At 38.2% G+C, this 21,033-nt stretch overlaps 1 protein-coding gene across 1 annotated transcript in view; it reads left to right on the top strand.

The window, feature by feature from the left end:
- The window catches only part of LOC126485078 (cartilage oligomeric matrix protein), a 397,283-nt gene extending 377,727 nt beyond the window's left edge, over nt 1–19,556 (top strand). Inside the window, exons 21-23 of the mRNA XM_050108681.1 lie at nt 1,864–2,047; nt 16,157–16,394; nt 18,945–19,556. Of these exons, the coding sequence (XP_049964638.1) occupies nt 1,864–2,047; nt 16,157–16,394; nt 18,945–19,033 (511 nt within the window). The 3' untranslated portion in view covers nt 19,034–19,556. The remainder of the gene's footprint in view (nt 1–1,863; nt 2,048–16,156; nt 16,395–18,944) is intronic.
- Nucleotides 19,557–21,033: the final 1,477 nt, after the last annotated feature.

The following is a 21,033-nucleotide window of genomic DNA, read 5'->3' as shown; positions in this document are numbered from 1 at the left end:
ACTGTGAAAGTATTCTGGAAAGCAAAGTCTGAACAAGCCAATGGCCTTGCTGCAGTGTTAACACTGGTTCCCATCAAATCACCAAAGTTAAGCCCTGTCGGGCTGGGCTAGCACTTGGACAGGTAACCATTCAGTCCACCAAGCACTGTTGGCAAACAGAGTGCACTCAACCCTTGTGAGGCAAACTAAGGAGCTACCCGTTTGAAAAGTAGTGGCTTGCCTCGGAAACTGACATAAGGCTGGGAGAGCGGTGTGCTGACCACACGCCCATCCATATCCACATCCAGTGATGCCTGTGGGCTGAGGATGACAAAGAGGTTGGTTGGTACTATTGGGACTTCATGGCCTGTTTGGGTGGAGTTTAGTTTTTTTAGAATCTGAACAAAGGTTTGTCACCTATCCTCTTCATTATGGTTTTGGATAAGATAATGACTAAGGTGGCAGAAAAGACTGAAGAAGACAAGATGAAAGTGATGGTGTTCAAAGATGACTTGATGATCTGGGTTAACAGGGAGGAGGAGAATCAGGAACAGCTGGATGCTAGGGATGAAACTGTGAGAAAGCCTGGAATGAAATTTAATGCAAACAAATGTGAGATTCTGGTTGCAACTAAAAACAAACATAGAGCAACTAGTGGAATAAAGATTGGAAGTGAACAGTTCAAGAACGTGGAGAGTGTCAAGTACTTGGGAAGTGTGATAGAGGAGAATGGAAGAAATAAAAGAATCAGTGAATGCGGCATACAGGCAAAACCATTCTTTCAAAGTGTCATGTGCGTGGTTACAAGCATATGAAATGAAATTCCTCTGAAGTAGATTAGGAGTAACAAGGAGAGATAGGATGGGGAATGAAAGGGTAAGGGAAATAGTGAAAGAGGGACCCTCCAAGAGCAGAACAGAAACATCAAGACTAGAATGGCATGGACACTTAAAGAGAACAGAAAACAAGGAGATTCCCAAGAATATAAATGAAATGTAAATGTGAAGGGAAGACAAAGGGATAGAGAGGCAAAAGAAAGGTGTGAAGGAGTGTGTTGACAAAAGAGATGAGAACTGAACCAGAGTAATCACAGAAAGCTGGTGGGAGAACAGGATTAGCTGGTGAAGTTTATATTCCAAATGGAATCAACTATGGGAGAAAACAGTTCCAGAAAATGATGATAATAATAATAATAATAATAATAATAATAATAATAATAATAATAATCATAATAATAATAATAATAATTATTATTATTTATTAGTTCATAACTAACTTCTCAGTGAGAAGCACTTTGTAGAAACAGTTTATAGCCTTTCGAACTGTCTATGTGGCATGACTGACTGCCTGCCTCTACAGCAAGCAGTCTTATGCATTCAGGCATGGGCAGAGTGACAGAACGATGTATGGTACTAAGAAATAACCTCTGAAGCTGCTGTTCTCTAAGAATTTAGTGTAACAGTATTCCATTACCAAAAATATTCAATCCTTCAGGCAAAGAAATACGAATCAGAGAAATGAATGTATTCTGTAATAATACTAATCTATTGAAACTTAAAGTAAATAACGAATGTTTCTGCAAGAGGGTAATTTCCTACAAGCCATCAATACAGGAACTTTGGGAGCAGGGCACATAGACTTGGAAATTTAAAAATAAGTTCAGAAGTTGAGTTGCAGAATTTTAAATTACTTTGACAGGAGAAATTAGTGGACTGTGATAATCTCTCTGGATTTTGGGAACATACAAAATCTTTGTCATAGTTTGAAAACCTAAAAAAATCTTTGTCGTATTTTAAAAATCTAGAGATTCAACCCAACAGTCAGTTTCATCCAACAAACTCCTCCTACTTGTGATTTTCATTACAAATTAATGATCTTTTTCAGTTATCAGAACAATCACAAATTTTATACAGTCATGTGGAAGAAGAATACACAGACATATTGGCAAGCTACACCGTTCCGAGCGGTTGCGGAACCAGGTATTCAGCTGAAACTGGTGGATTCCAGCACAGGACCAGGACAGATGCTGAGGAACTCACTCTGGCATACAGGAGACACAGAAAATCAGGTTAGTAATGGTATTATAACCATACTGTCAGAACTATAGCTCCTCACTTCTGATCCTTGATCCAACACATTTCCTTGTCTTACTGCAATAAAATCTCATTCCCGAGAAAACTAATTTGTTTCACATCTTCTTCATTGAGGGTACCATGACCAAATATTTATTGAACAAATGCAGAATTTTTTTCTTCATTTAGGCAGCTTTTTATTTTTTTGTTTTTACTACCAGTTTCAGCTTATGAAGCCACTGTCTGTGAATATCTGTACAGAAAAGCATACTTACGTTACCAATACAAGTTAAGATTACTCATTATATTTCCACACTGGCAGATAAAATTATTCATATTACCTTCACACTAACTGAAATGAAAGTTTTAGGACTCCTCATTTCATAGTATCTTTTAATTATTTTATTTTGTTAGTTTCTGTCTTTACATATACACAGAGATTATTCTTGGGTCACCATTATATCTGGGCATATTTTCCACCTTATATGGACAAAATAAAAGTCAAGACTGTCAAATCACCTTTAATGGCTTGTAAACCAACACAAATTGAGACACAGATTGTGAAGATCCTGCCAATTTAGACAATTGGCAAATTTAAAGTTAATTACTTTTTCCACTTATTTACCTTCACACCATCAAGTTTGTATTTTGCATCAGTAATGTAAGTATGCCTTTCTGTACAAATATTCACTATACAGTGGCTTCATAAGCCACATCCAGTAGTGAAAATAAATAAATAAATAACAATTTAAGTGAAGACAAAAGTTCCGTGTTCTTTGAAAACTAAAATTCTTCATTATACCTCAGTTGAATAAAATTTTTGCTCCATGCTGAATTCTAGTTAAATAAATACAGTTCTTGAAATCTGGAACATCTGCTGTGGCAATCCATTGTTCTTAGCTTCTGTTTCTAGGAAACAGATGAAATTTAAGTTAAGAATTTACCATTTCTTAGGCACTACATACATTTAAGTGCACCTGAGATTCCCTCCAGTAGCTGCTATTTGCATATTCCTTATCTATATTCTGTTTTGTATTCAGGAAGAAATTCATTACCTGGTTAGCTGGAAATCATTAAGCTTCCTACAAAATGCACTTATAATATGAGCAACTATGTTCGTTGAATCTTGATATCAAGATCAGGGGAGCCTGTTCACAATATGAATAGCATTGACTACATTCATAATTTTCAAAACCTACATGTGCCCCTGTTTGGTGCCAAATCCCAAGTACCTAAAGGAGCCCCTTCACCGAGTTGTTAGCTGGGTTTGAGTTATGGGGAAAAAAACAGGATTTCCAAGCTGGAGGAATGTTCATGCCACAAGCCCTCTGTTGCTTTAAGTCCTGGACTCGCTTAAGCAACCAATTGTAGCATTATACATTGCAGACAGTAAGGATCTTATCTTGACACTTACATCGACAGGATGGTAAACATTAGGATTTGCAGGGGATAAAAATAATTGTTGCAAAAGGTAAGCTGCTTGCCAATGGTGTGGACAGTTGATAAGGTAAACCAGCTAATAGCAAGGAACTTTTGGGGTACCGCCACATCCAAGTTTTATCTGGTATGGCCAGATATGTGGGCTCTGTTTAGATTGACAGTAATTTCCCTTACTTCTTATATGAGTAACTAAATATTTTAGCAAATACAAGAAATAATTGTTTAGTGGTGCAAAATCTAATGCTAGCCTTGGCCAGGTGATAGGAGCTCCTCAGTGTGTTTGAATCACAGTATCTCACATCAGAGATTGATTACCTGTCATGTTATCATGATCTAAGCACATGGGCTCACATATTTGGTGACCTAGCTGTGTTCATCCATAAAACAAAAACATTAACAAATTCCCTCTCTGTTACAGCTGTCTACCTCTGGAACCAATTACCATTCACTCAGCGCATAATTCAATACCCTATTGTCTTTAACAAGCAGCTGAAGCAGTTCCTTCTTTCAACCTCATAACATTTCCCCAGAAAATCAACATATAGGGCCAGTATCCCTCTGCTAAAACAGTAAAGTAAATGCACACATCTTCTCAAGTATGCTCATTTCTCTTTTCATTTCTCAATCAGTCACATCACTTCCTTTTCTGCTATCTTCGTTAACTGTGTTTCATCCAGTTCCTCTTTCTCTCCTGATACCATCCTTCTCTCATGCCCATTGCTGCTTGCTTTAAATCTACCTTCATTGTTGTACCTCGCATGAAGGAATATAATCTGTGCTCCCTTTGTGTTATTTGTGTCATAGTAATTTCTGAATGTTGGATTCTATGTTAGATGCTTTTTTGTAATGTAATTTAAAATTTGTGGAATGCCTAGCTAGATGTAAGAGAAGGCCTAATCTTACTGGTTAAATTTATTCTCTCTCTTTAGTGTTCAGCCCTGAGGTTAGTTTCCAGCAGCATGCCATTCTCCTCTTCTGTTTGCCATCCTCTTTATTTCCACCTGTGTAGAGCATCCGACATCCTACATAATGTACTGCACGTATGTCTTCCTTAGTTGCCCCGGTAATGCCTTCCCTCAACAGCTCCTTCTGTTATTGTTCCTTTGATGCTGTTGTGTCTGAAAATGTGTCCTTTTCTTCTCTTTTGTTTTCCTTTTGTCCAGATTTCATACCCATATAGGGCCACACTCGAAACAAATGCTTTCATGGCTGTTTCCTTATTTCAAGAATGATGTTCTCACTATTGAGTAAGTTTTTTCTCTTATTAAATGCAATTTTTGGCCTGTTGTATTCTGCTCACAATTTCTTTTGGCTTCTGCCATCCCTTGTGAGCCTGTTTTCCAAATAGGTGAACTCTTTATCACTTCTAGCTCCTCTCTTCCAATTCATATTCTTAAAGGTTCATATTCTTCTTCATTACTGCATACCATCAATCACTTTACTCTTTTGCTTGTTTATTCTTTTATTGAACTATTTATGAAAAAGCCTTTCAATTGTACTGAGGACCTTCTCTAGAGATTTTTTTGTCTCCGTGATCATAGCAATATCCTCTACATAATGCAGTATGTCTGTCTTCTGCCCATTAATTTTGATCCTCGCCTCAGCAATTTTGCAATCTTAGTCTATAGCTCTTTGGATGTAAGCATTGAAAATAAGAGGAGAGATTGCACATCATTGTCTCATGCCTTCTCTAATTTTTGCTTCTTGTTTCTGATGAAAACTGCTAAACATAGCCACTCCATTCTTATGAAATCTGAGTATCAACCACATGTCTTTGTATTTTAGACTTTCTTTCTTCAGCACTCTGAACATCTCTTGCCAGATAACATTATCAAATGCCTGTTCCAGGTCTATAGAGACAGTATAAGGTGCTTTATTTTTCTGTATTTGCTTTTCGATAAGAAGCCTCAGTGGCAGAATCGCCTCTTTTGTTCCTAGTCTCCTCCTGAATCCAATCTGATCTTCAATCAGCATATTCTCCAACTTCTCTTCAGTTCTCCTCAGAATTATCTTTATGAGAATTTTTGATGCATGCAATATTCAGCTTAAGGTTTGGTACTGTTCACATTCTGTAGCTACTACCTTCTTTAGTGTAGGAACCATGATGCTTTTCTGGAACTCAAATGACACCAATATTCTTGATTAGTTCTGCAGGGATATCATTAATCCCATTGTCTTGTTCTCCTGTAGATCAATAAAAAAATCTCAAAGTCTTCTTGCAGAATGTCATCTCCTTTGTTGTCTTCACCTGTTTCCCCTTCTTTTTGTATTACATCCTCCAATAAAGGTGTTCCAATACACAGTCGCTCAATGTATTCTTTCCATCTTTGCACCATGCCTTCACCAAACAGCATTTTCCCCTCTTTGTCTTCTACCTGAGAGTATTGTTTTGCATTTGTTAAAAATAATAATAATAATAAATAATTTAAAAAATCTGTTCTATATGCTATATCATTTCTTCCATTTAGCATATTTTCTTCCACTGCTCTGAACATTTCCTCAAGAAAACTTTCTTTGGCTTTTGTAGCTTATCTATTGGATAAACTCCGTAGCCCTCTTTATTCACCTTTTCCTTGTTGGTCAGCTGCATTTTTACATAGCCTTCTCTTTTTGATAAGCTGAATAACATCTTCCGTAGTCCGTTACCTCTTGTTTTTGGATTTAGTTTCCCAACAATCTTTTCCGGTGATTTATATACACCACATTTAATTTGTTCCCAGCTTTCTTCAACTTCATCATGTTGGAAATTTTTAAATAAATAAATTAAAAACTATAATCAGAAAGGGAAAGATGAATTATGAATTGTTGAACTGTCAGCTGAAAATCACCAGTATTAAAATTCCTGTGGTTTCAATTATGAGAGGTGAGCTTTCCCTTAGTTTAAATACCACATTTACCCTTGTTTTTAAAGGAAATTAAGAAAAATGAAGTATCACGTACAAAAGAAAACTGTGAAGCAGCTTCCAGCTATGCATGAAATGTTAGAGGACTAAAAACCAAAGTTAATGAATTTCTTATCTGTTTACAGCTTCTAGAACACCAAAAGGAATTTGATATAGTATTTCTGTCTGAGCACTGTGTAAATACAGGAGTCCATGTACAGCTATAAATTAGCATCCCATTTCCATATGGGACATATGGACAAAGGAGAGGTTGAGATACACGTAAAAAACAAAATCAAGTTCAGATCTATTGAAACCAGTAGTTTCTGCTTAGATTAACAACTGGAAGCACGTGTTTGTGAATTGCTGCTATCTTTTAAGTAACTTATAATTATTATAGAATGTGGATCCCAACTGGGAAACTTCCAAATATTCATAGAAAATTTTTTAGTCATTATTAAACTACTTAGCATACAAAAAAGCAAATTATAAACTGTGGAGATTTTAATATTAATTTCCTGAAACATTCAGATAAAAGAAACAATTTAAAAAAGTTACTTAACACATATAATATGAATTCCGTTTTTAAGTTTCCCACCTAAATACCCAAGAAAGTAGGACAACTATAGACAACATTTTGATAGGTGAACATGCACAACTAGCCACACCAAATAACTTATCTGACCTCAGTAAACGATATGGAAAGCGGAGTAACAAATGGACAGACAGCAAACAGTTTCAAGGTATTCCCGCAAAAAGCTGACTGGAGAGAGGTGCATATGTGAAAGATGTCAAATTTAATGTATTTATGAATGGATTGCTGTCAACCAGTCGCGGCTCATGCAATATTTTACCAATTTGCTACAATGTGGTGGCCTACAGCCTTTTCACTAACAAGGATTATAATTGTAACTAAATTGAATATATTGATTTTATGAATATAAATTGAACTGTTTAAATATATTTAAATTTTGTTATTAATAGTTCAACATTGTGAGGAATAAAAAACCAATTCCCAAAAATCCCTTGTACTCCATGCGCAAAGCTTTAGAGAGCATTTTACATTTTCCTACGGCACACTCAGGCAATATATTATAGGAACTTGCAAGGGGTATCAACCTGTTTCCACTCATATAGTTTTACTTTACTTATAGTTTCTGTCAAAGGAATCAATGGCCTTTGGAAAATCAACAAAGAGCTTTTGAATTCAGTAATCTGTGGCAAACGATTGACTTCAGTTTAAATATTTGTCCACAACATGATCTGCCCTTCCTAAAATCACCCTGATATTCACCTAAATTGCTCTCCAGTGTTGTTAATACTCTGTTTAGTATAATGATGGAAAATATGTTACATGCAACTACCTAACCAACAAGTTCAAGGTACCGTCTTTGACTGAAACGGAGCCAGTGGACTTCAACTGTTTTGAAGAAATCTATTTCATCCAGTGTCAAATGGAGGCAAAGAAAAAAGGTAGTTCAAATGTACAGTGAATGATCATACTTGTCTAGGAAATGGCAACAAGGGACAGGAAAGGACACTAGATGCACTCAGAGTGTGTGCCCGGGGGCCTCATTCCACATGTTGAAGAGGCTATTCCAGCATCCACTGAGGTAACAGAATGCAACCAACTGCAGATTGTGGGACACATCAGAAAAAATGATGCCTGTCATCTGGGCTCCGAAGTCATACTTGGATCATTCCAGCGACTGGCAGACAAGGTTGAGAAGATCTGCCTTGCACACAGGGTTTCAATCAAGCTCACAATTTGCACCATTGTCCACATACCTGATTGTGGCCCCTTGGTTATGAGTTGAGTGGAAGGACTGAACCAGAGGCTTTGAAGGTTCTGTGACAAGCGAGGCTGTGACTTCATGGACTTGTGGCAAACAGTTAAGAACTGGAGGTTCCCCCAAAATGAATCAGGTGTGTGCTACATTCAGAGGTTGCTATCCAGGTAGCGGACTGTGTGGGGGAGCACACAAGAGTTTTTTTTAGATTAGGTGACTCTCCATCTAATCCAGATAATGACACTTGTAGAAAAACCAGGACTGTCAGCGTAAGATCAAAAGAAATGCCTCCTGCAGGTGAAAGTATTAAAAATTTATTGGTTAATGGCTGAATTATTCACAACAAAGTGCCTGAGTTCGAAGTGCTCCGTAAAAACAGTCAAGCTCACCTAATACTCAGTATAGAAAGCTGGTTGATACCTGAAATATATAGCAGTGAGATTTTTGGAGAAAAATTAAACATATATCAAAAGGATAGGCTAGAGGGAAATGGAGGTGGTGTATTTGTCGTAGTAGAGAAGAAATTCAAATCCATCAACATAGAAATTGAAGCTGCAAGTGTGATTCTTTGGGCAAGACTCAGTATCAGGGGTAGACATAAAATAACTGAATCCTTCTATTATCCTTCTATTACCCACAAGAATTATCTCCTGATGTAACCGAAAACATTAGAGAAAACCTCAGTTCACTTGTATTTAAGTTTCCCAGTCATACTGTAATCACTGCTGGAGACTTTAATCATCCAACAATCAACTGGAAAATAACAGTTTCATTACTGGCAGGTGTGATAAGACATCATATGAAACATTAATAAATGCCTTCTCTAAAACTACCTAGAACAAATAGTTTGGAACCCCATTCATGATGGAAATATATTGAATCTAATGCAACAAACAGACCTGACTTCTTTGAGAATGTCCACATCAAAACTGGTATCAGTGACTATGATGCAGTTATGACAACAGTGATTACCAAAATACAAAGGACAACTAAAACAACAAGAAAGTCAACAATGTGAAAATGACAGATTGCTACTTACCATAAAGAAGACATGTTATGTTCAGACAGGCACAATTAAATAGTGTTTCGGCCACAGCCTTCATCAGTCAGGAGAGAGACCCACTATTCACATACACCAGCAAGCACACCTCTCACACATATGACCACCAATTCCAGCATCTCTCATTGGAATGCAACTATCATGTGGGATGCAAGCAGCAGTCTGGAGGAAGTGGGGATAATAGTGTACAGGTGGGGAGAGAGACAAACACTGTCTGGTGGAGTGTGCAGGGACTAGAATGCCAACAGGCACAGCATCAGAAGGTTTGGGGACGGGGAGGTGGGGATAGAAAAGGAGCAAAAAAGGAGAGGAGTGGGGAAATACAGGTGGATGCATTGGCAGAGGGCTGCAAATAAACAGGTGGCAGATGAGATTGGGGAGGAGATGTAGGACAGAAGTGGTGGAAACTGCTGAGTGGAGTGTGTGGGGGCAGTATATTACTGTTGGTTGGGGCAAGAATAATTGCAGGAGAGGAGACTATGTTGTAACAATAGTTCCCATCTGCGCAGTTCAGAAAAGCTGGTGGTAGAAGGAAGGATCCTGATGGCTCGGATAGTGAAGCAGCCATTGAAATCAAGTGTGTTATGTTCAGCTGCATGTTGTGCTGCAGAGTGGTCAACTTTGCTCTTGGCCCCAGTTTTGGGTGGGCAATGGAACGCCACTTTAGGAATGGTGGGAAGTACCTTGGGTAGGATGTGCCTCATTTTAGGACATGATGATTGCTAATCAAAGCCCTGGTGAACGATGTGGTTCAGTTGTTCCAGCCTGGGGTGGTACTGGGTGATGAACGGGACTCTCCTTTGTGGCTGGTTCTTGGGGGTGGTGGGAGGATTGCAGGTGTGAGGAGAAATGGCATGGGAGATCTGTTTGCAGACTAGGACAGGTGGATAGTGCCTATCCGTTTAGGCCTTGGTGAGACCCCCAGTATATTGAGCAAGGGAGTTGTCATCAATGCAGATACACTGTCTCAAGGTGGCCAGGCTGCATGAGAGTATTTTTTGGTATTAAAGGGATGGCAGCTGTCAAAATGCAAGTACTGTTGGTGGTTTGTGGGTTTAATGTGGGCAGAGGTGTGGATAGAGCCATCAGAGAGGAGGACATCAACATCTAAAAGGTGGGACATTGGGTTGAGGAGGACCATGTGAAATGGATGGGAGGGAAGGTGTAGAGGTTGTGAAGGAAAGGAGGTAGGGTGTCTTGTCCCCAATTCCAAATCATGAAGATATCATCATTTCACCTGGACCAGACTATGAGTTTGATGTTTGGGGAGGATATGAAGGTCTCCTCTAGAAGGCCAATGGAAATTTTGGCATAAGAGGGTGCCATGCAGGTGCCCATTGCTGTGCCACGGATTTGTTTATATACCTTCCCTTCAAATGAAAAATAGTTGTTGGTTACGATAAAGTTAGCAAGGTGTGTGAGGAATGAGGTAGCGGGTTTGGAGTCTGAAGGACATTGGGAAAGGCAGTGTTCAATAGCGGTAAGACCATGGGCGCAAGGAATGTTGGTGCATAGAGAGGTGGTGTTAACAGTGATGAGTAGGGATCCAGGAGGTAAATGGATGGGGATGGTGGAGAGTCGGTGAAGGAAGTGGTTCTTGTCTTTGATGTGGGAGGCTAGATTACAGACAATTGGTTGGAGCTGGTCAATGAGGGCCGAAATTCTTTCAGTGGGGGCACAATAACCACCCACAATGGGATGTCCACAATTGGTGGGTTTGTGGATTTTGGGGAGCATGTAGAAGGTGGGTGTGCAGGGTGTCATAGGGTTGAGGAGGGAAATGGGTTCAGGGGAGATGTTCTGGGAAGGGCCTAAGGCTTTAAGCAGGGATTGGAGGTTGTGTTAGACTTTTGTGATGGGTTCATTCTGGCAAAAGTTTATAGGTGGAGAAGTCAGATAACTGGCAGAGGCCTTCTGCTAGGCAGTCACTGTGATTCGTAACAACAGTGGTGGAACCTTTGTCTGTGGGTAGTATGATTAAGTCACATTTTGTTTTGAGGTTGTGCATGGGTGTTCTTTCTTCTACTGAAAGGTTGGTGTTCTGGGGAAGGATGATGAGGCTATGTTGGAGGTAAGGAATTCCTGGAAGGTGACCAGCAGGTGGTTAGGTGGGAGGGAGGGAGTGGGGCGGGAGGGTCATGGTTGGATGCTGGTATGAACTGGAAGAGGCAGGGTTCAATGTTGGAATTATGGTGGATTTGATTGGAGGGATTGGCAACAAAGAATTGTATCCATTGCAGGGACTGGGAGAAGGAGGGTAAGTCTTTGATAAATTCAGCATAGTTAAATTTGGGTGGAGAGCTAAAAGTGAGGCCTTTTGATAGGACTGAAACTCCCGTGGAGCTGAGGGTTCTGATGGAAGGGTAAAAACAGTGTAATGGGAATGTTTTGGCTCTGGATTTTGTGGAGAGCTGGTAGGGAATTTTGGGGGATGGGCAAGTTGAAAAGGATGGCTACATAGGGTTTAGCTGCTATGAGGGGTGGAAAAGGAGGAACACTGTGGGTACAAAAAGGGTTGGAAGTGGTGCCCCGGTGTGGCAGTAGGATGTCAGTAGGTTGGATAACTTATGAAGATGGTGTCTGTAATGCTCCTCCAAGCACTGGAGAGCCAGAGATTCAATTTCAGAATTTCAGGTAATGCAGAGTAGTAGTATCTTGCACAGGGAACAGACGTGGTTCTGGAACAATAAGAAAGGCATATATGGAACAGTAAGAAAGGTACATATGTTCAGTAAACGAGACAAAAATCAGTAGTATCATATCTCAGTGAGGAACTTGAAACCTGCAGTACAGGGCAGGAGCAAGTAGAAGAATTATGGCTCAAGTTTATAAGAATGGTTGACCATGCACTAGATACATATGTACCCAGTAAAACATATCATAATGGGAAGGACCCTCCATGGTATGTAGTCACTGTAAGGAACTTTAAAAGAAACAGAGACTACAGCAAAATGAGTGTAAAACAAAGCATAAAACTATAAACAGAGAGATGCTGAAAGAAACATGTTTGGCTTTCAAGAGAGCAATGTGTGAAGCCTTCATGACTTCCGTAGCAGAATATTGTCAAATGACATTTCACAAAATCCAAGGAAATTCTGGTCATATGTAAAGATTTTTAGTGGCACCAAAGTTAGTGTCTAGCCCCTAATGAATGACACAGGAACTGAAATTGAGGGTAGCAAAGCTAAAGTTGAAATGCTGAACTTAGTTGTCAAATGTTCCTTGGCAAAGAAAAATCCAGAAGAATAGCCCCGATTTAATCCTCATACCACTGAAAAGCTGAGTGAAATCAGTATTAGTGTCAGTGGTATTGAGAAACAGCTGAAATTGTGTCAAATTGAACAAAGCTCCAGGGTCCAAAGGAATTCCTATCAGATGCTATCCTGAATTTGTGGATGAGTTAGCCCTTCTTCTAAATATGATCTACTGTAGATCCCCCATACAAAAAACCATGCCCAGTAGGTGGAAGAAAGTACAGGTCACACCCATCTACAAAAGGGTAGTAGAATCCCTGAAATTGACATGTTGTAGTATCTTACAACATACTCCGAGTTCAAACATAATGAGATATCTTGAAAAGAATGACCTCAGCGCTAACCAGCATCGATTTCGAAAACATCAATCATGTGAAACCCAATCACACTTTTCTCACATTACATACTGAAAGCTTTGTGTCAAGACAGTCAGGTAGGTGCAATATTTGTCAGTTTCCAAAAAGCATTTGAGTCAGTACCACACGTACGCTTACTGTCAAAAGTTCAATCATAAGGGGTATCAAGTGGAATTTATGACTGGATTGAGGACATTTTGTAGGGCAGAAGCAGCATGTTATCTTGGATGGAGAGTCATCATCAGATGTAGAAGTAACTTCAGGTGTGCCCACGGGAAGTGCGTTGGGACCCTTGTGGTTCATGTTGTATATTAATGGCCTTGCGGGCAATAACAGTAACCTCACATGTTTTCCAGATGACGTATAATGAAATAGTGTCTGAAAGAAGCTGCATAAATTTCCAGTCAGATCTTGGTAAGTGTTGCAAAGGATGGCAACTGCTTTAAATGTTCAGAAATGTAAAGTTGTGCACTTCACAAAACAAAGAAACATAGTTTCCTATAACTATGACATCAAGGAGTCACAGTTGGAACTGACCAACTCATACAAATATCTGGGTGTAACCTTTGTAGGGATATGAAATAGAATGATCACATTGGCTCATTTATGGGTAAAGCAGGTGATAGACCTTGGTTTATTGGTAGAATTCTGGGGACGTGCAACAAGTCTACTAACGAGATTGCTCACAAATCATTTGTGTGATCCACTCAAGAATATTGCTCAAGTGTGTGGGACTCACATCAAGTAGGACTAACATGGGATATTGTATGTATACACACAAGGGCAGCACGAGTGGTCATGGATTTGTTTGACCTGTGGGAAAGTGTTACCGAGATGCTGAAGAAAGTGAATTTGCAGACTCTTAAAGGCAGGTGTAAACTAACCCAAGAAAATCCACTAAGCAAGTTTCAAGAACTGGCTTTAAATGACGATTCTAGGAATATACTACAACCCCCTATGTATTGCTCACATAAGGATGGTGAGGACACGATAAGAATAATTACAGCACACACACACAGGCATTCAAATTGTCATTCTTCCCTCAGTCCACATGTGAATGGAATGGGAAGAAACCCTAATAACTAGTACAATGGGGCGTACCCTCTGCCGTGCACTTCACAGAGGTTTGCAGAGTATAGATGTACATGTAGATGTAGATTGCAAAGAAATTCCTCTGTAGCTGTAAACATCTTGTTTATTACCTTTGTTATAATGTGGATGTATCAAAGCCACCTTCTACCCTCTTGGGAGTTTTTCTGTTTTCCAATTTTCTCAAACATTTTCTTTTTAAGATTTTCATGGGGTTTTAGTATTCAAGCTTATAGATCAGTTCTAGACAATGAAGAAGGCGATCAAAATTATTTTGCAATTATTTTGAAATATTCAGTGTTATGTAAGCCAAATCATCGAGCCTTCTCCCACACCCTTTAGTTGTTAGATTTACATTTTAAGGAGATCTACCTAATTCTTTAAATATCACTTTCTCCTCCAAAGATCTACCAGAAAATGGCCTGTTTAGCAGATCATCTACACAAAACAGTTTCATATTAAATCTCTTCATATACTCGCTTTTTTACCTCCATCTAGACCATAGCACTTTGACTTCAAGCATAGTAATCATAACTAAATTTAATATATCAAACAATGGAAACTCCAGGTATGAATATTAACACTTCAGGAAAAGATAGATTACTGCTTACTGTAAAGATGATGCTAAGTTGCAGACAGGTACACTTAAGAGACATTTACACACAAGCTTTGGGCCACAGCCTTCATCAGGAAAAGAGAAACACACATCATTCATTCACACAAGCAATCTCACCTCAGATGGTATCACTCCACAATTATTCATATGATCCTACAGCAGGTGCCCTCACAAGAGGTTTTTTCTATGCAAGTATCACTTCATAGGAACATTTTATAATGTTACGAGGTGAGTAAATGACCAGTAACTACTGATAGCCTTCAAGTTATTTTTAGATTTCATGGAAAACAGGAAAGTGAATGAGATACCTTTTCTTCCAATCCAGATCTTACATCTAAATGGAGCACCATTATTCAACAAACACTTAAAGTGATGAGTCTAACCAAGGGAATCATATTGACTGTTCTGCAGTTTTGCTTCACTGCACACTTAGTGTTGGATGTTTCATCTGCAGCCCAGGCAAATGGCATTAGGTGTAAGGCTCTGCCGTGGCCAGCAGCAGTCATACGGCATCAGGGGTGTGCATCGGCTGCGGCCTGCTAGCCATCTCACAGTCAACATGCCTAGGCACTGGTGGCACATCAATTTTGAGCAGTGTAAATACTTTTGCTCTGATTCAGTAAGTGCCACTGCATTATTAGTCAGGTGTAACTAACACAGTAAGTGTTTCATAACATGTGAGATGCTTTCCTTCTTCAGCAAGGACAGGTTAGGTCGATCTCTTTCTTCTAGGTGACAAGACATTTGAAGATCTAGACAAATGAACCAGCTGATACAGCATCTAAAGATGCTTTGGGGACCAAATATCATCACAGTTGACATAATCTTGTATTTCATTTCTACACAGATGAGGAGTAAAGATACTTGGAAGTGGCAGGATGAGAGGCTGTGACCAATGAACAAGTTGTGATTTTCAAACCCATTGTTCTTTGATGGATGTCTTTCTTACTCATCTGAATAGGGGAGCTTCTGGTTACAAATAGTATCTCCTCTGACAGAAACCACCAACCATGTCACATAACTGTGTCAAAAAGTTAAAGTTTAACTAAACCTATCATATCTTGACAAGAGAGAATACACAGATTTTTCCACTGATTAGCCCTGCATTTCATGTCATGATGAGACGATATTGGTACAAATTTTTAAAATCTGCATGGTCTCTGGACTCCTTAAATTGGTGATAAGTCTTAGCATGTTCCTAAAATAGTTACTGGCTAACTACACTGTATAAGCTACTGTGAAAAATTCATTTAAGCAAGATTTTTTAACTAAATTTGTAGGTTTTGTATGCAACTGTCACACACATGCATGCGTGTGCACTGAAAGCAAGAAGTGTGTGACACATTCTCTATCAAATTGTAGCACTTATGTTTCTGTTTCAGACATTTTAAAACACACTCACCTCTGTATACACTGAAGTTTAATAACAAGAACACGAAAGCAAAAAGTTAATGTATATAACAGAGCTCATTAACTTAGCACAATTTGTATAAATGAACTCCAGTTAACTAGTTTGAGTTCTCTGACATCAACACCACTAGGAAGATATTTCTCCACTTACTGCATTAGAATAAAAACTTTTTCAATTAGATTATATTGTCATGGTTTTAATTAACAGGTGAAGTTATTGTGGAAAGATCCAAGAAATGTTGGTTGGAAAGAGAAAGTAGCATATCGCTGGCTGCTGCTTCACCGTCCACGAATAGGACTCATCCGTCTTCGTATATTTGAAGGAGAGCATATGGTAGCAGACTCTGGAAACATCTACGACTCATCTCTAAAGGGTGGAAGACTAGGAGTTTTCTGCTTCTCTCAAGAAATGATAATATGGTCAGATCTCGTGTACAGATGCAATGGTAAGTTAAGTCAATATTTCCCTTTTATGTAGCTATCAAACAAGACAAAAAATGCAAGGAATAACAAAAAAAACTTACCTTAAATATATTTAATATTTGTGAAGATGCTTTCTGTAGCAGGAATTAATTCTGGAAACTAAATTATGTAGCAATCTAACTTATCACAGTATCGCAAAATACTATTGTTTTGTCCAGAAGTAACTTAAAGGTACTTCTTATGAAGTCAGTAGCAACACAATTATCAGAGTAGAAATATTTGCTTCCTCTCTCTCTCTCTCTCTCTCTCTCTCTCTCTCTCTCTCTCTCTCTCTCTCTCACACACACACACACACACACACACACACACACATGCGCGCACAACCAAATGCAACACGACTCCACTGCTTGATTATAGGATAAAAAGTGTTTAATGTCTGCTGTGGGAAGACTGCATTATAAACTGAACAGAAAAATGTTGATTTTAAGAAACAATGGTAAAATTGAGTTTCAAGGTTGTACAGTGCACAGACTCCACTGGTGTTCACACTCAGAAACAGATCTGATGATGTGTTCTTCATGTTACCTGTGTTAAATCATTATAATTTTTTAAATGGAGCCAAGTCACGTGAAAAAGCCTCAGAACAGAAGATCAAGACACTTGAAATCAAACAACAAAGTCATGGAGAGCCAAAAGCTGTTGCTTCAAAACTACAATGTCAGCAGGTGAACTGAACATTGCACTCAACCAATCAAATAAATTTGCCATACACTAATTTAATGGAAGAAACAAAAGTTTACTGATTTTTTGAGGTTAGCTTACTTTGTCAAGATTGATTTTGATGTTTGAGAAAATGTGTATAGTTTTATCAACAGTCTAATTATATGCACTGCTCAGAAAATAAGTGATACCATGGAGGAAAACATATAATTTCAGAAGTGTTGAGACAACATAAAATAGGGATTTTCTTGGATATTTGAAGATAATTTACAAAAAAATTAGCCCTAGCTAATCAGACTGGGAAAACAGTAAACTAAGACAGTCAAAACTTTGACATGGCAGACACGAAAAGCCTGAAATTGATGGACAGCATGGCTCCATAACATATGTCAATAAGCATTTTTAGCAGGTACTCACAAAGCAAAATCTGACTTGGCAGAATTTTTGTCTTGATTTAAAAATCCATGAACTTGTAATTTTAATATTAAGTAACATTGAAAAATGAAATCACTAACCCAGCTTCCATATGACTGAGTTCACTTAGAATTGATCTGTACTCAAGACGCAACATTAATTTCCATTTTCATGCAAAATCTTTTTGTTATGTTAGTCCTAAAATTAGGCGTACAACCTGGAAGTTGTATGTAGATGAAAAGTTCTCAATCTGGAGTGAAAAAGACTGTATTTTTAGATCAAAAATGCATTTATTTCTCAGTGTACTGTCATTTTAGGTCAACGGATTTTGTCCAGTAGAGAGATTCAAATACTGAAGGCCAATTATGTAAAGTCTACAAAACATTAATCTGTGACTGCATAACCTGTTAATATGATCAAAAAGTTTTCTAGCAGCAAGTTTCCTCAGGTGTGGGAATAAGTGGAGCAATAAGGCGATAAAAAGTCCGGAGAATATGGTGTACTCTTTCTTAAGTGTGATATTCTCAATGCAGCTATGAGCAGATTTGAGACTTCTCTTGTTTGCCATTCCACAATCATGTTACAAAAAACATCATTATGTTGATTCACCTGCACTATCTTTATGATTGCCTGCTGTGGGCTCGATAGCTTTTATCAGCAAAGTGAATTCATCCAGAACATAGAATTTTATATTTTTGAGCTTCTTCCAATAATTTAAAATTAACTACTTACACCCATCCCAACTTTTCTGTATGTTACTGAGCATAAATGGAAGTATTTGAACACTACTTAAATTCAGTACAAGAAGACAAAAATGAATTTTGTGGACTCAAAAATATTTCATGGAGATCATACTTGTAGCTGCATTTGCACCATCAAAATGACATCAAGGTCTTTAAATTAAGTAACCAAATGTAAGTCATGAAGATTACTGAAGGAAGTCACAGAGGGAAGCACTTGAAAAGAAATGATGAATGAACGTCGTGAATAAGCCCTCTCAGCTATCGATTTTTTATGCACTTACAGACATACTACAAACCAGTCATTGAATTTTCCTGACTGTAGTACGCCAAAAGAAAATTACTTTTGAAGAAATTACTCGTTTTCAGATATGTCATCCTTTTCCTTGGCACCTACTTAAAAATGTAAACGAGAATATTGTTAGTAGCACACAACACGAAAACATATGGTAGTTGGCATTATGTAAGAAAATGGCTTTCCTGTAACGGAAGTTAAATGAAATTAGACAAATGGCAATGGCCTCTGCTATCCCCCCCCCCCCAACCCCCCCCCCCCACCCCCCCACTCCCACCCACCTCTTTCAGATTCTTGGTCTCATCAATACCTTACAGCAATAAAATGATTTCCTTAGAATATCTTCTGTTATGGAGATGTGTAATTGTAATTTTCATTTAATTTTATTTCTTTTCTTTTAACAGATAATGTACCAGAGGCAATATACAGGGAACTGCCACCACGACTCCGACAAGAAGTCCATGTTGATACGAGCAGGCCACCCCAAACATGAAGAAAGAGTGTGAAATTGTGAGATGACTGTTTCATGAGAAATAGTGCTTCAAACATGAGAAACATAAGATTTTTCAGAGTATGGAGTCAAATAATTGTTTTGTGTGCAATGTGCTCAAGATGAACTCTTTGACAGTGTTGTAAATGAAGCACAGGAATGAAGTGATTAAGCAACGCACATCCATTGCCAAATACTGATGGGACTGTTACAGTGACAAGGTTCCATGAACTAACATCAGTAATGAAAAAAATTCTTCCATTTACTGACACATAATAACGTGGAACATTCATTATAAAAACAAAAAATAGTTTTGTGGAAGAAACATTAAATTGTTACTAATAGCTCATATTTAACTCTGAAACCCTACAGGTATTTCTCGTGGGTAATTTATTGTCATGATTTTAAAATGGAGCATATCTGCAGAAAAATTAGTGAATGATGTACATGTGATAAATCAAACATAGTGTGCATTAATGCCTTTTTAAGGTCTTTATATCTTTTCTATAAAACTTTATTCCATCCAGTTGTCTGATACATTATTTTTGTTCTGAACCACTCTAATTTGTCAAACTACCTACCTAATCTTTTACCAAATACAGTGTTACTCTCTGTTACAGAAACATCAGTCATAATATAAAACTTTATAAATCTAGCTTCAGATAATTTGTCCTGATATTTCCATAATAATACCCATGTTGTGTCTCTATAGCACTAGTGCCAACAATACTTGTGCTACAGTCTTTGACAAAAAATAAATAAATAAATCTGGCTAGCCCCTCTCAATGCACCTTAGAAGCCTCTCAATGCACCTTAGAAGCTAGTTCTTGCCTATTGAAACATGTCGCAAATACAAAGTTATTTATTGTATTTTTGCAAGTTTCCACAGAAAAAGTCTATAATAAAATAAATTAATACCAAGCAATGCACATTCAATGGGAATTCAAACAGGCTTCCTGTGTTTGACATCCATGAAGGGAGCCTTGCCAAAGCTAGTGAACTAGATTTTATTACAGTCTGTTCACATTTGAAGCAAATCCATGCAGAAGGGTGTATAGACTTAATAAGTGACAGTTGATCTTATTGCACATGGCAGCTATTTTTGGCAACTGATCAATTACTAATTCAGCCTGGCAAAATGCATTTGATTTTTTCTTGTAATCTCACTAAGATTGTGACAATGAGTACATTTAATTTCTTGAGTCCAGAAAGGGTGTTCTATGCATAAGCTACAACTACTCTCTTGTTTCACGCTGCAGACTGTTACTTCAGCTACCTTGTGTTAAACTGCTTAATGGTGACACATCATCCTTAAGAGAGGTCTTCGTCTCCCCCTTCTTAAATCAAGCTATGTACAGTCACAAAAAATGTTAAGAAAACCACTACTGAAGACTTCTGAAGAAAACAATAAAAACAAACTTCACTTTTAATCTAGTAAGGAAAGTTCTAACAGAATTTAAATAATTTACGAGTAAAGGAGACATTCAAATAGCAGATGCATTGAGTCATCAATAAGCTTGCACAAAAGAGAATACAGCGGGATAGCTGTTGCTTCATGTGGGGCAAGTAGAGGAAGAAACAGGTCTGTATATACTGTAAAGACACAAACAACAGCACAACCACAACGAACTGAAGTTTATTCTTCTTTCACATGCAAGCAAACAACAGCTCAGAACACAGACACATACATTGAAACAATCCAGGTAATGATAAAAACAGTTGCTGACAATAAATATAAACACGAGAACAAGTGCCTGTTGCACTGCACTTATAAAGAGGAGGGCTTGGTAAATGATGCAGCAGATGCTGTGCCCTGTGCACAAGTCATATGGCACACTGATAGTGGCCTTTGGTGGCTGGCCCACGCAGATGCTATCAGCAGAATATTCGAAGTGTAATGTGCCAGCATGTATCTAAACATTACATACAGGGTTGTAGTATCTTTATCTCCTTGGGGAAAGGGCACTCATCTGCTGAGGGTTTTGGGGTGACTGTTGAAACAT

The sequence above is a fragment of the Schistocerca serialis genome, chromosome 6, assembly GCF_023864345.2.
Source record: "Schistocerca serialis cubense isolate TAMUIC-IGC-003099 chromosome 6, iqSchSeri2.2, whole genome shotgun sequence".
In the NCBI taxonomy this organism is placed as follows: domain Eukaryota; kingdom Metazoa; phylum Arthropoda; class Insecta; order Orthoptera; family Acrididae; genus Schistocerca; species Schistocerca serialis.
This window is presented reverse-complemented; position numbering and strand designations above follow the sequence as displayed.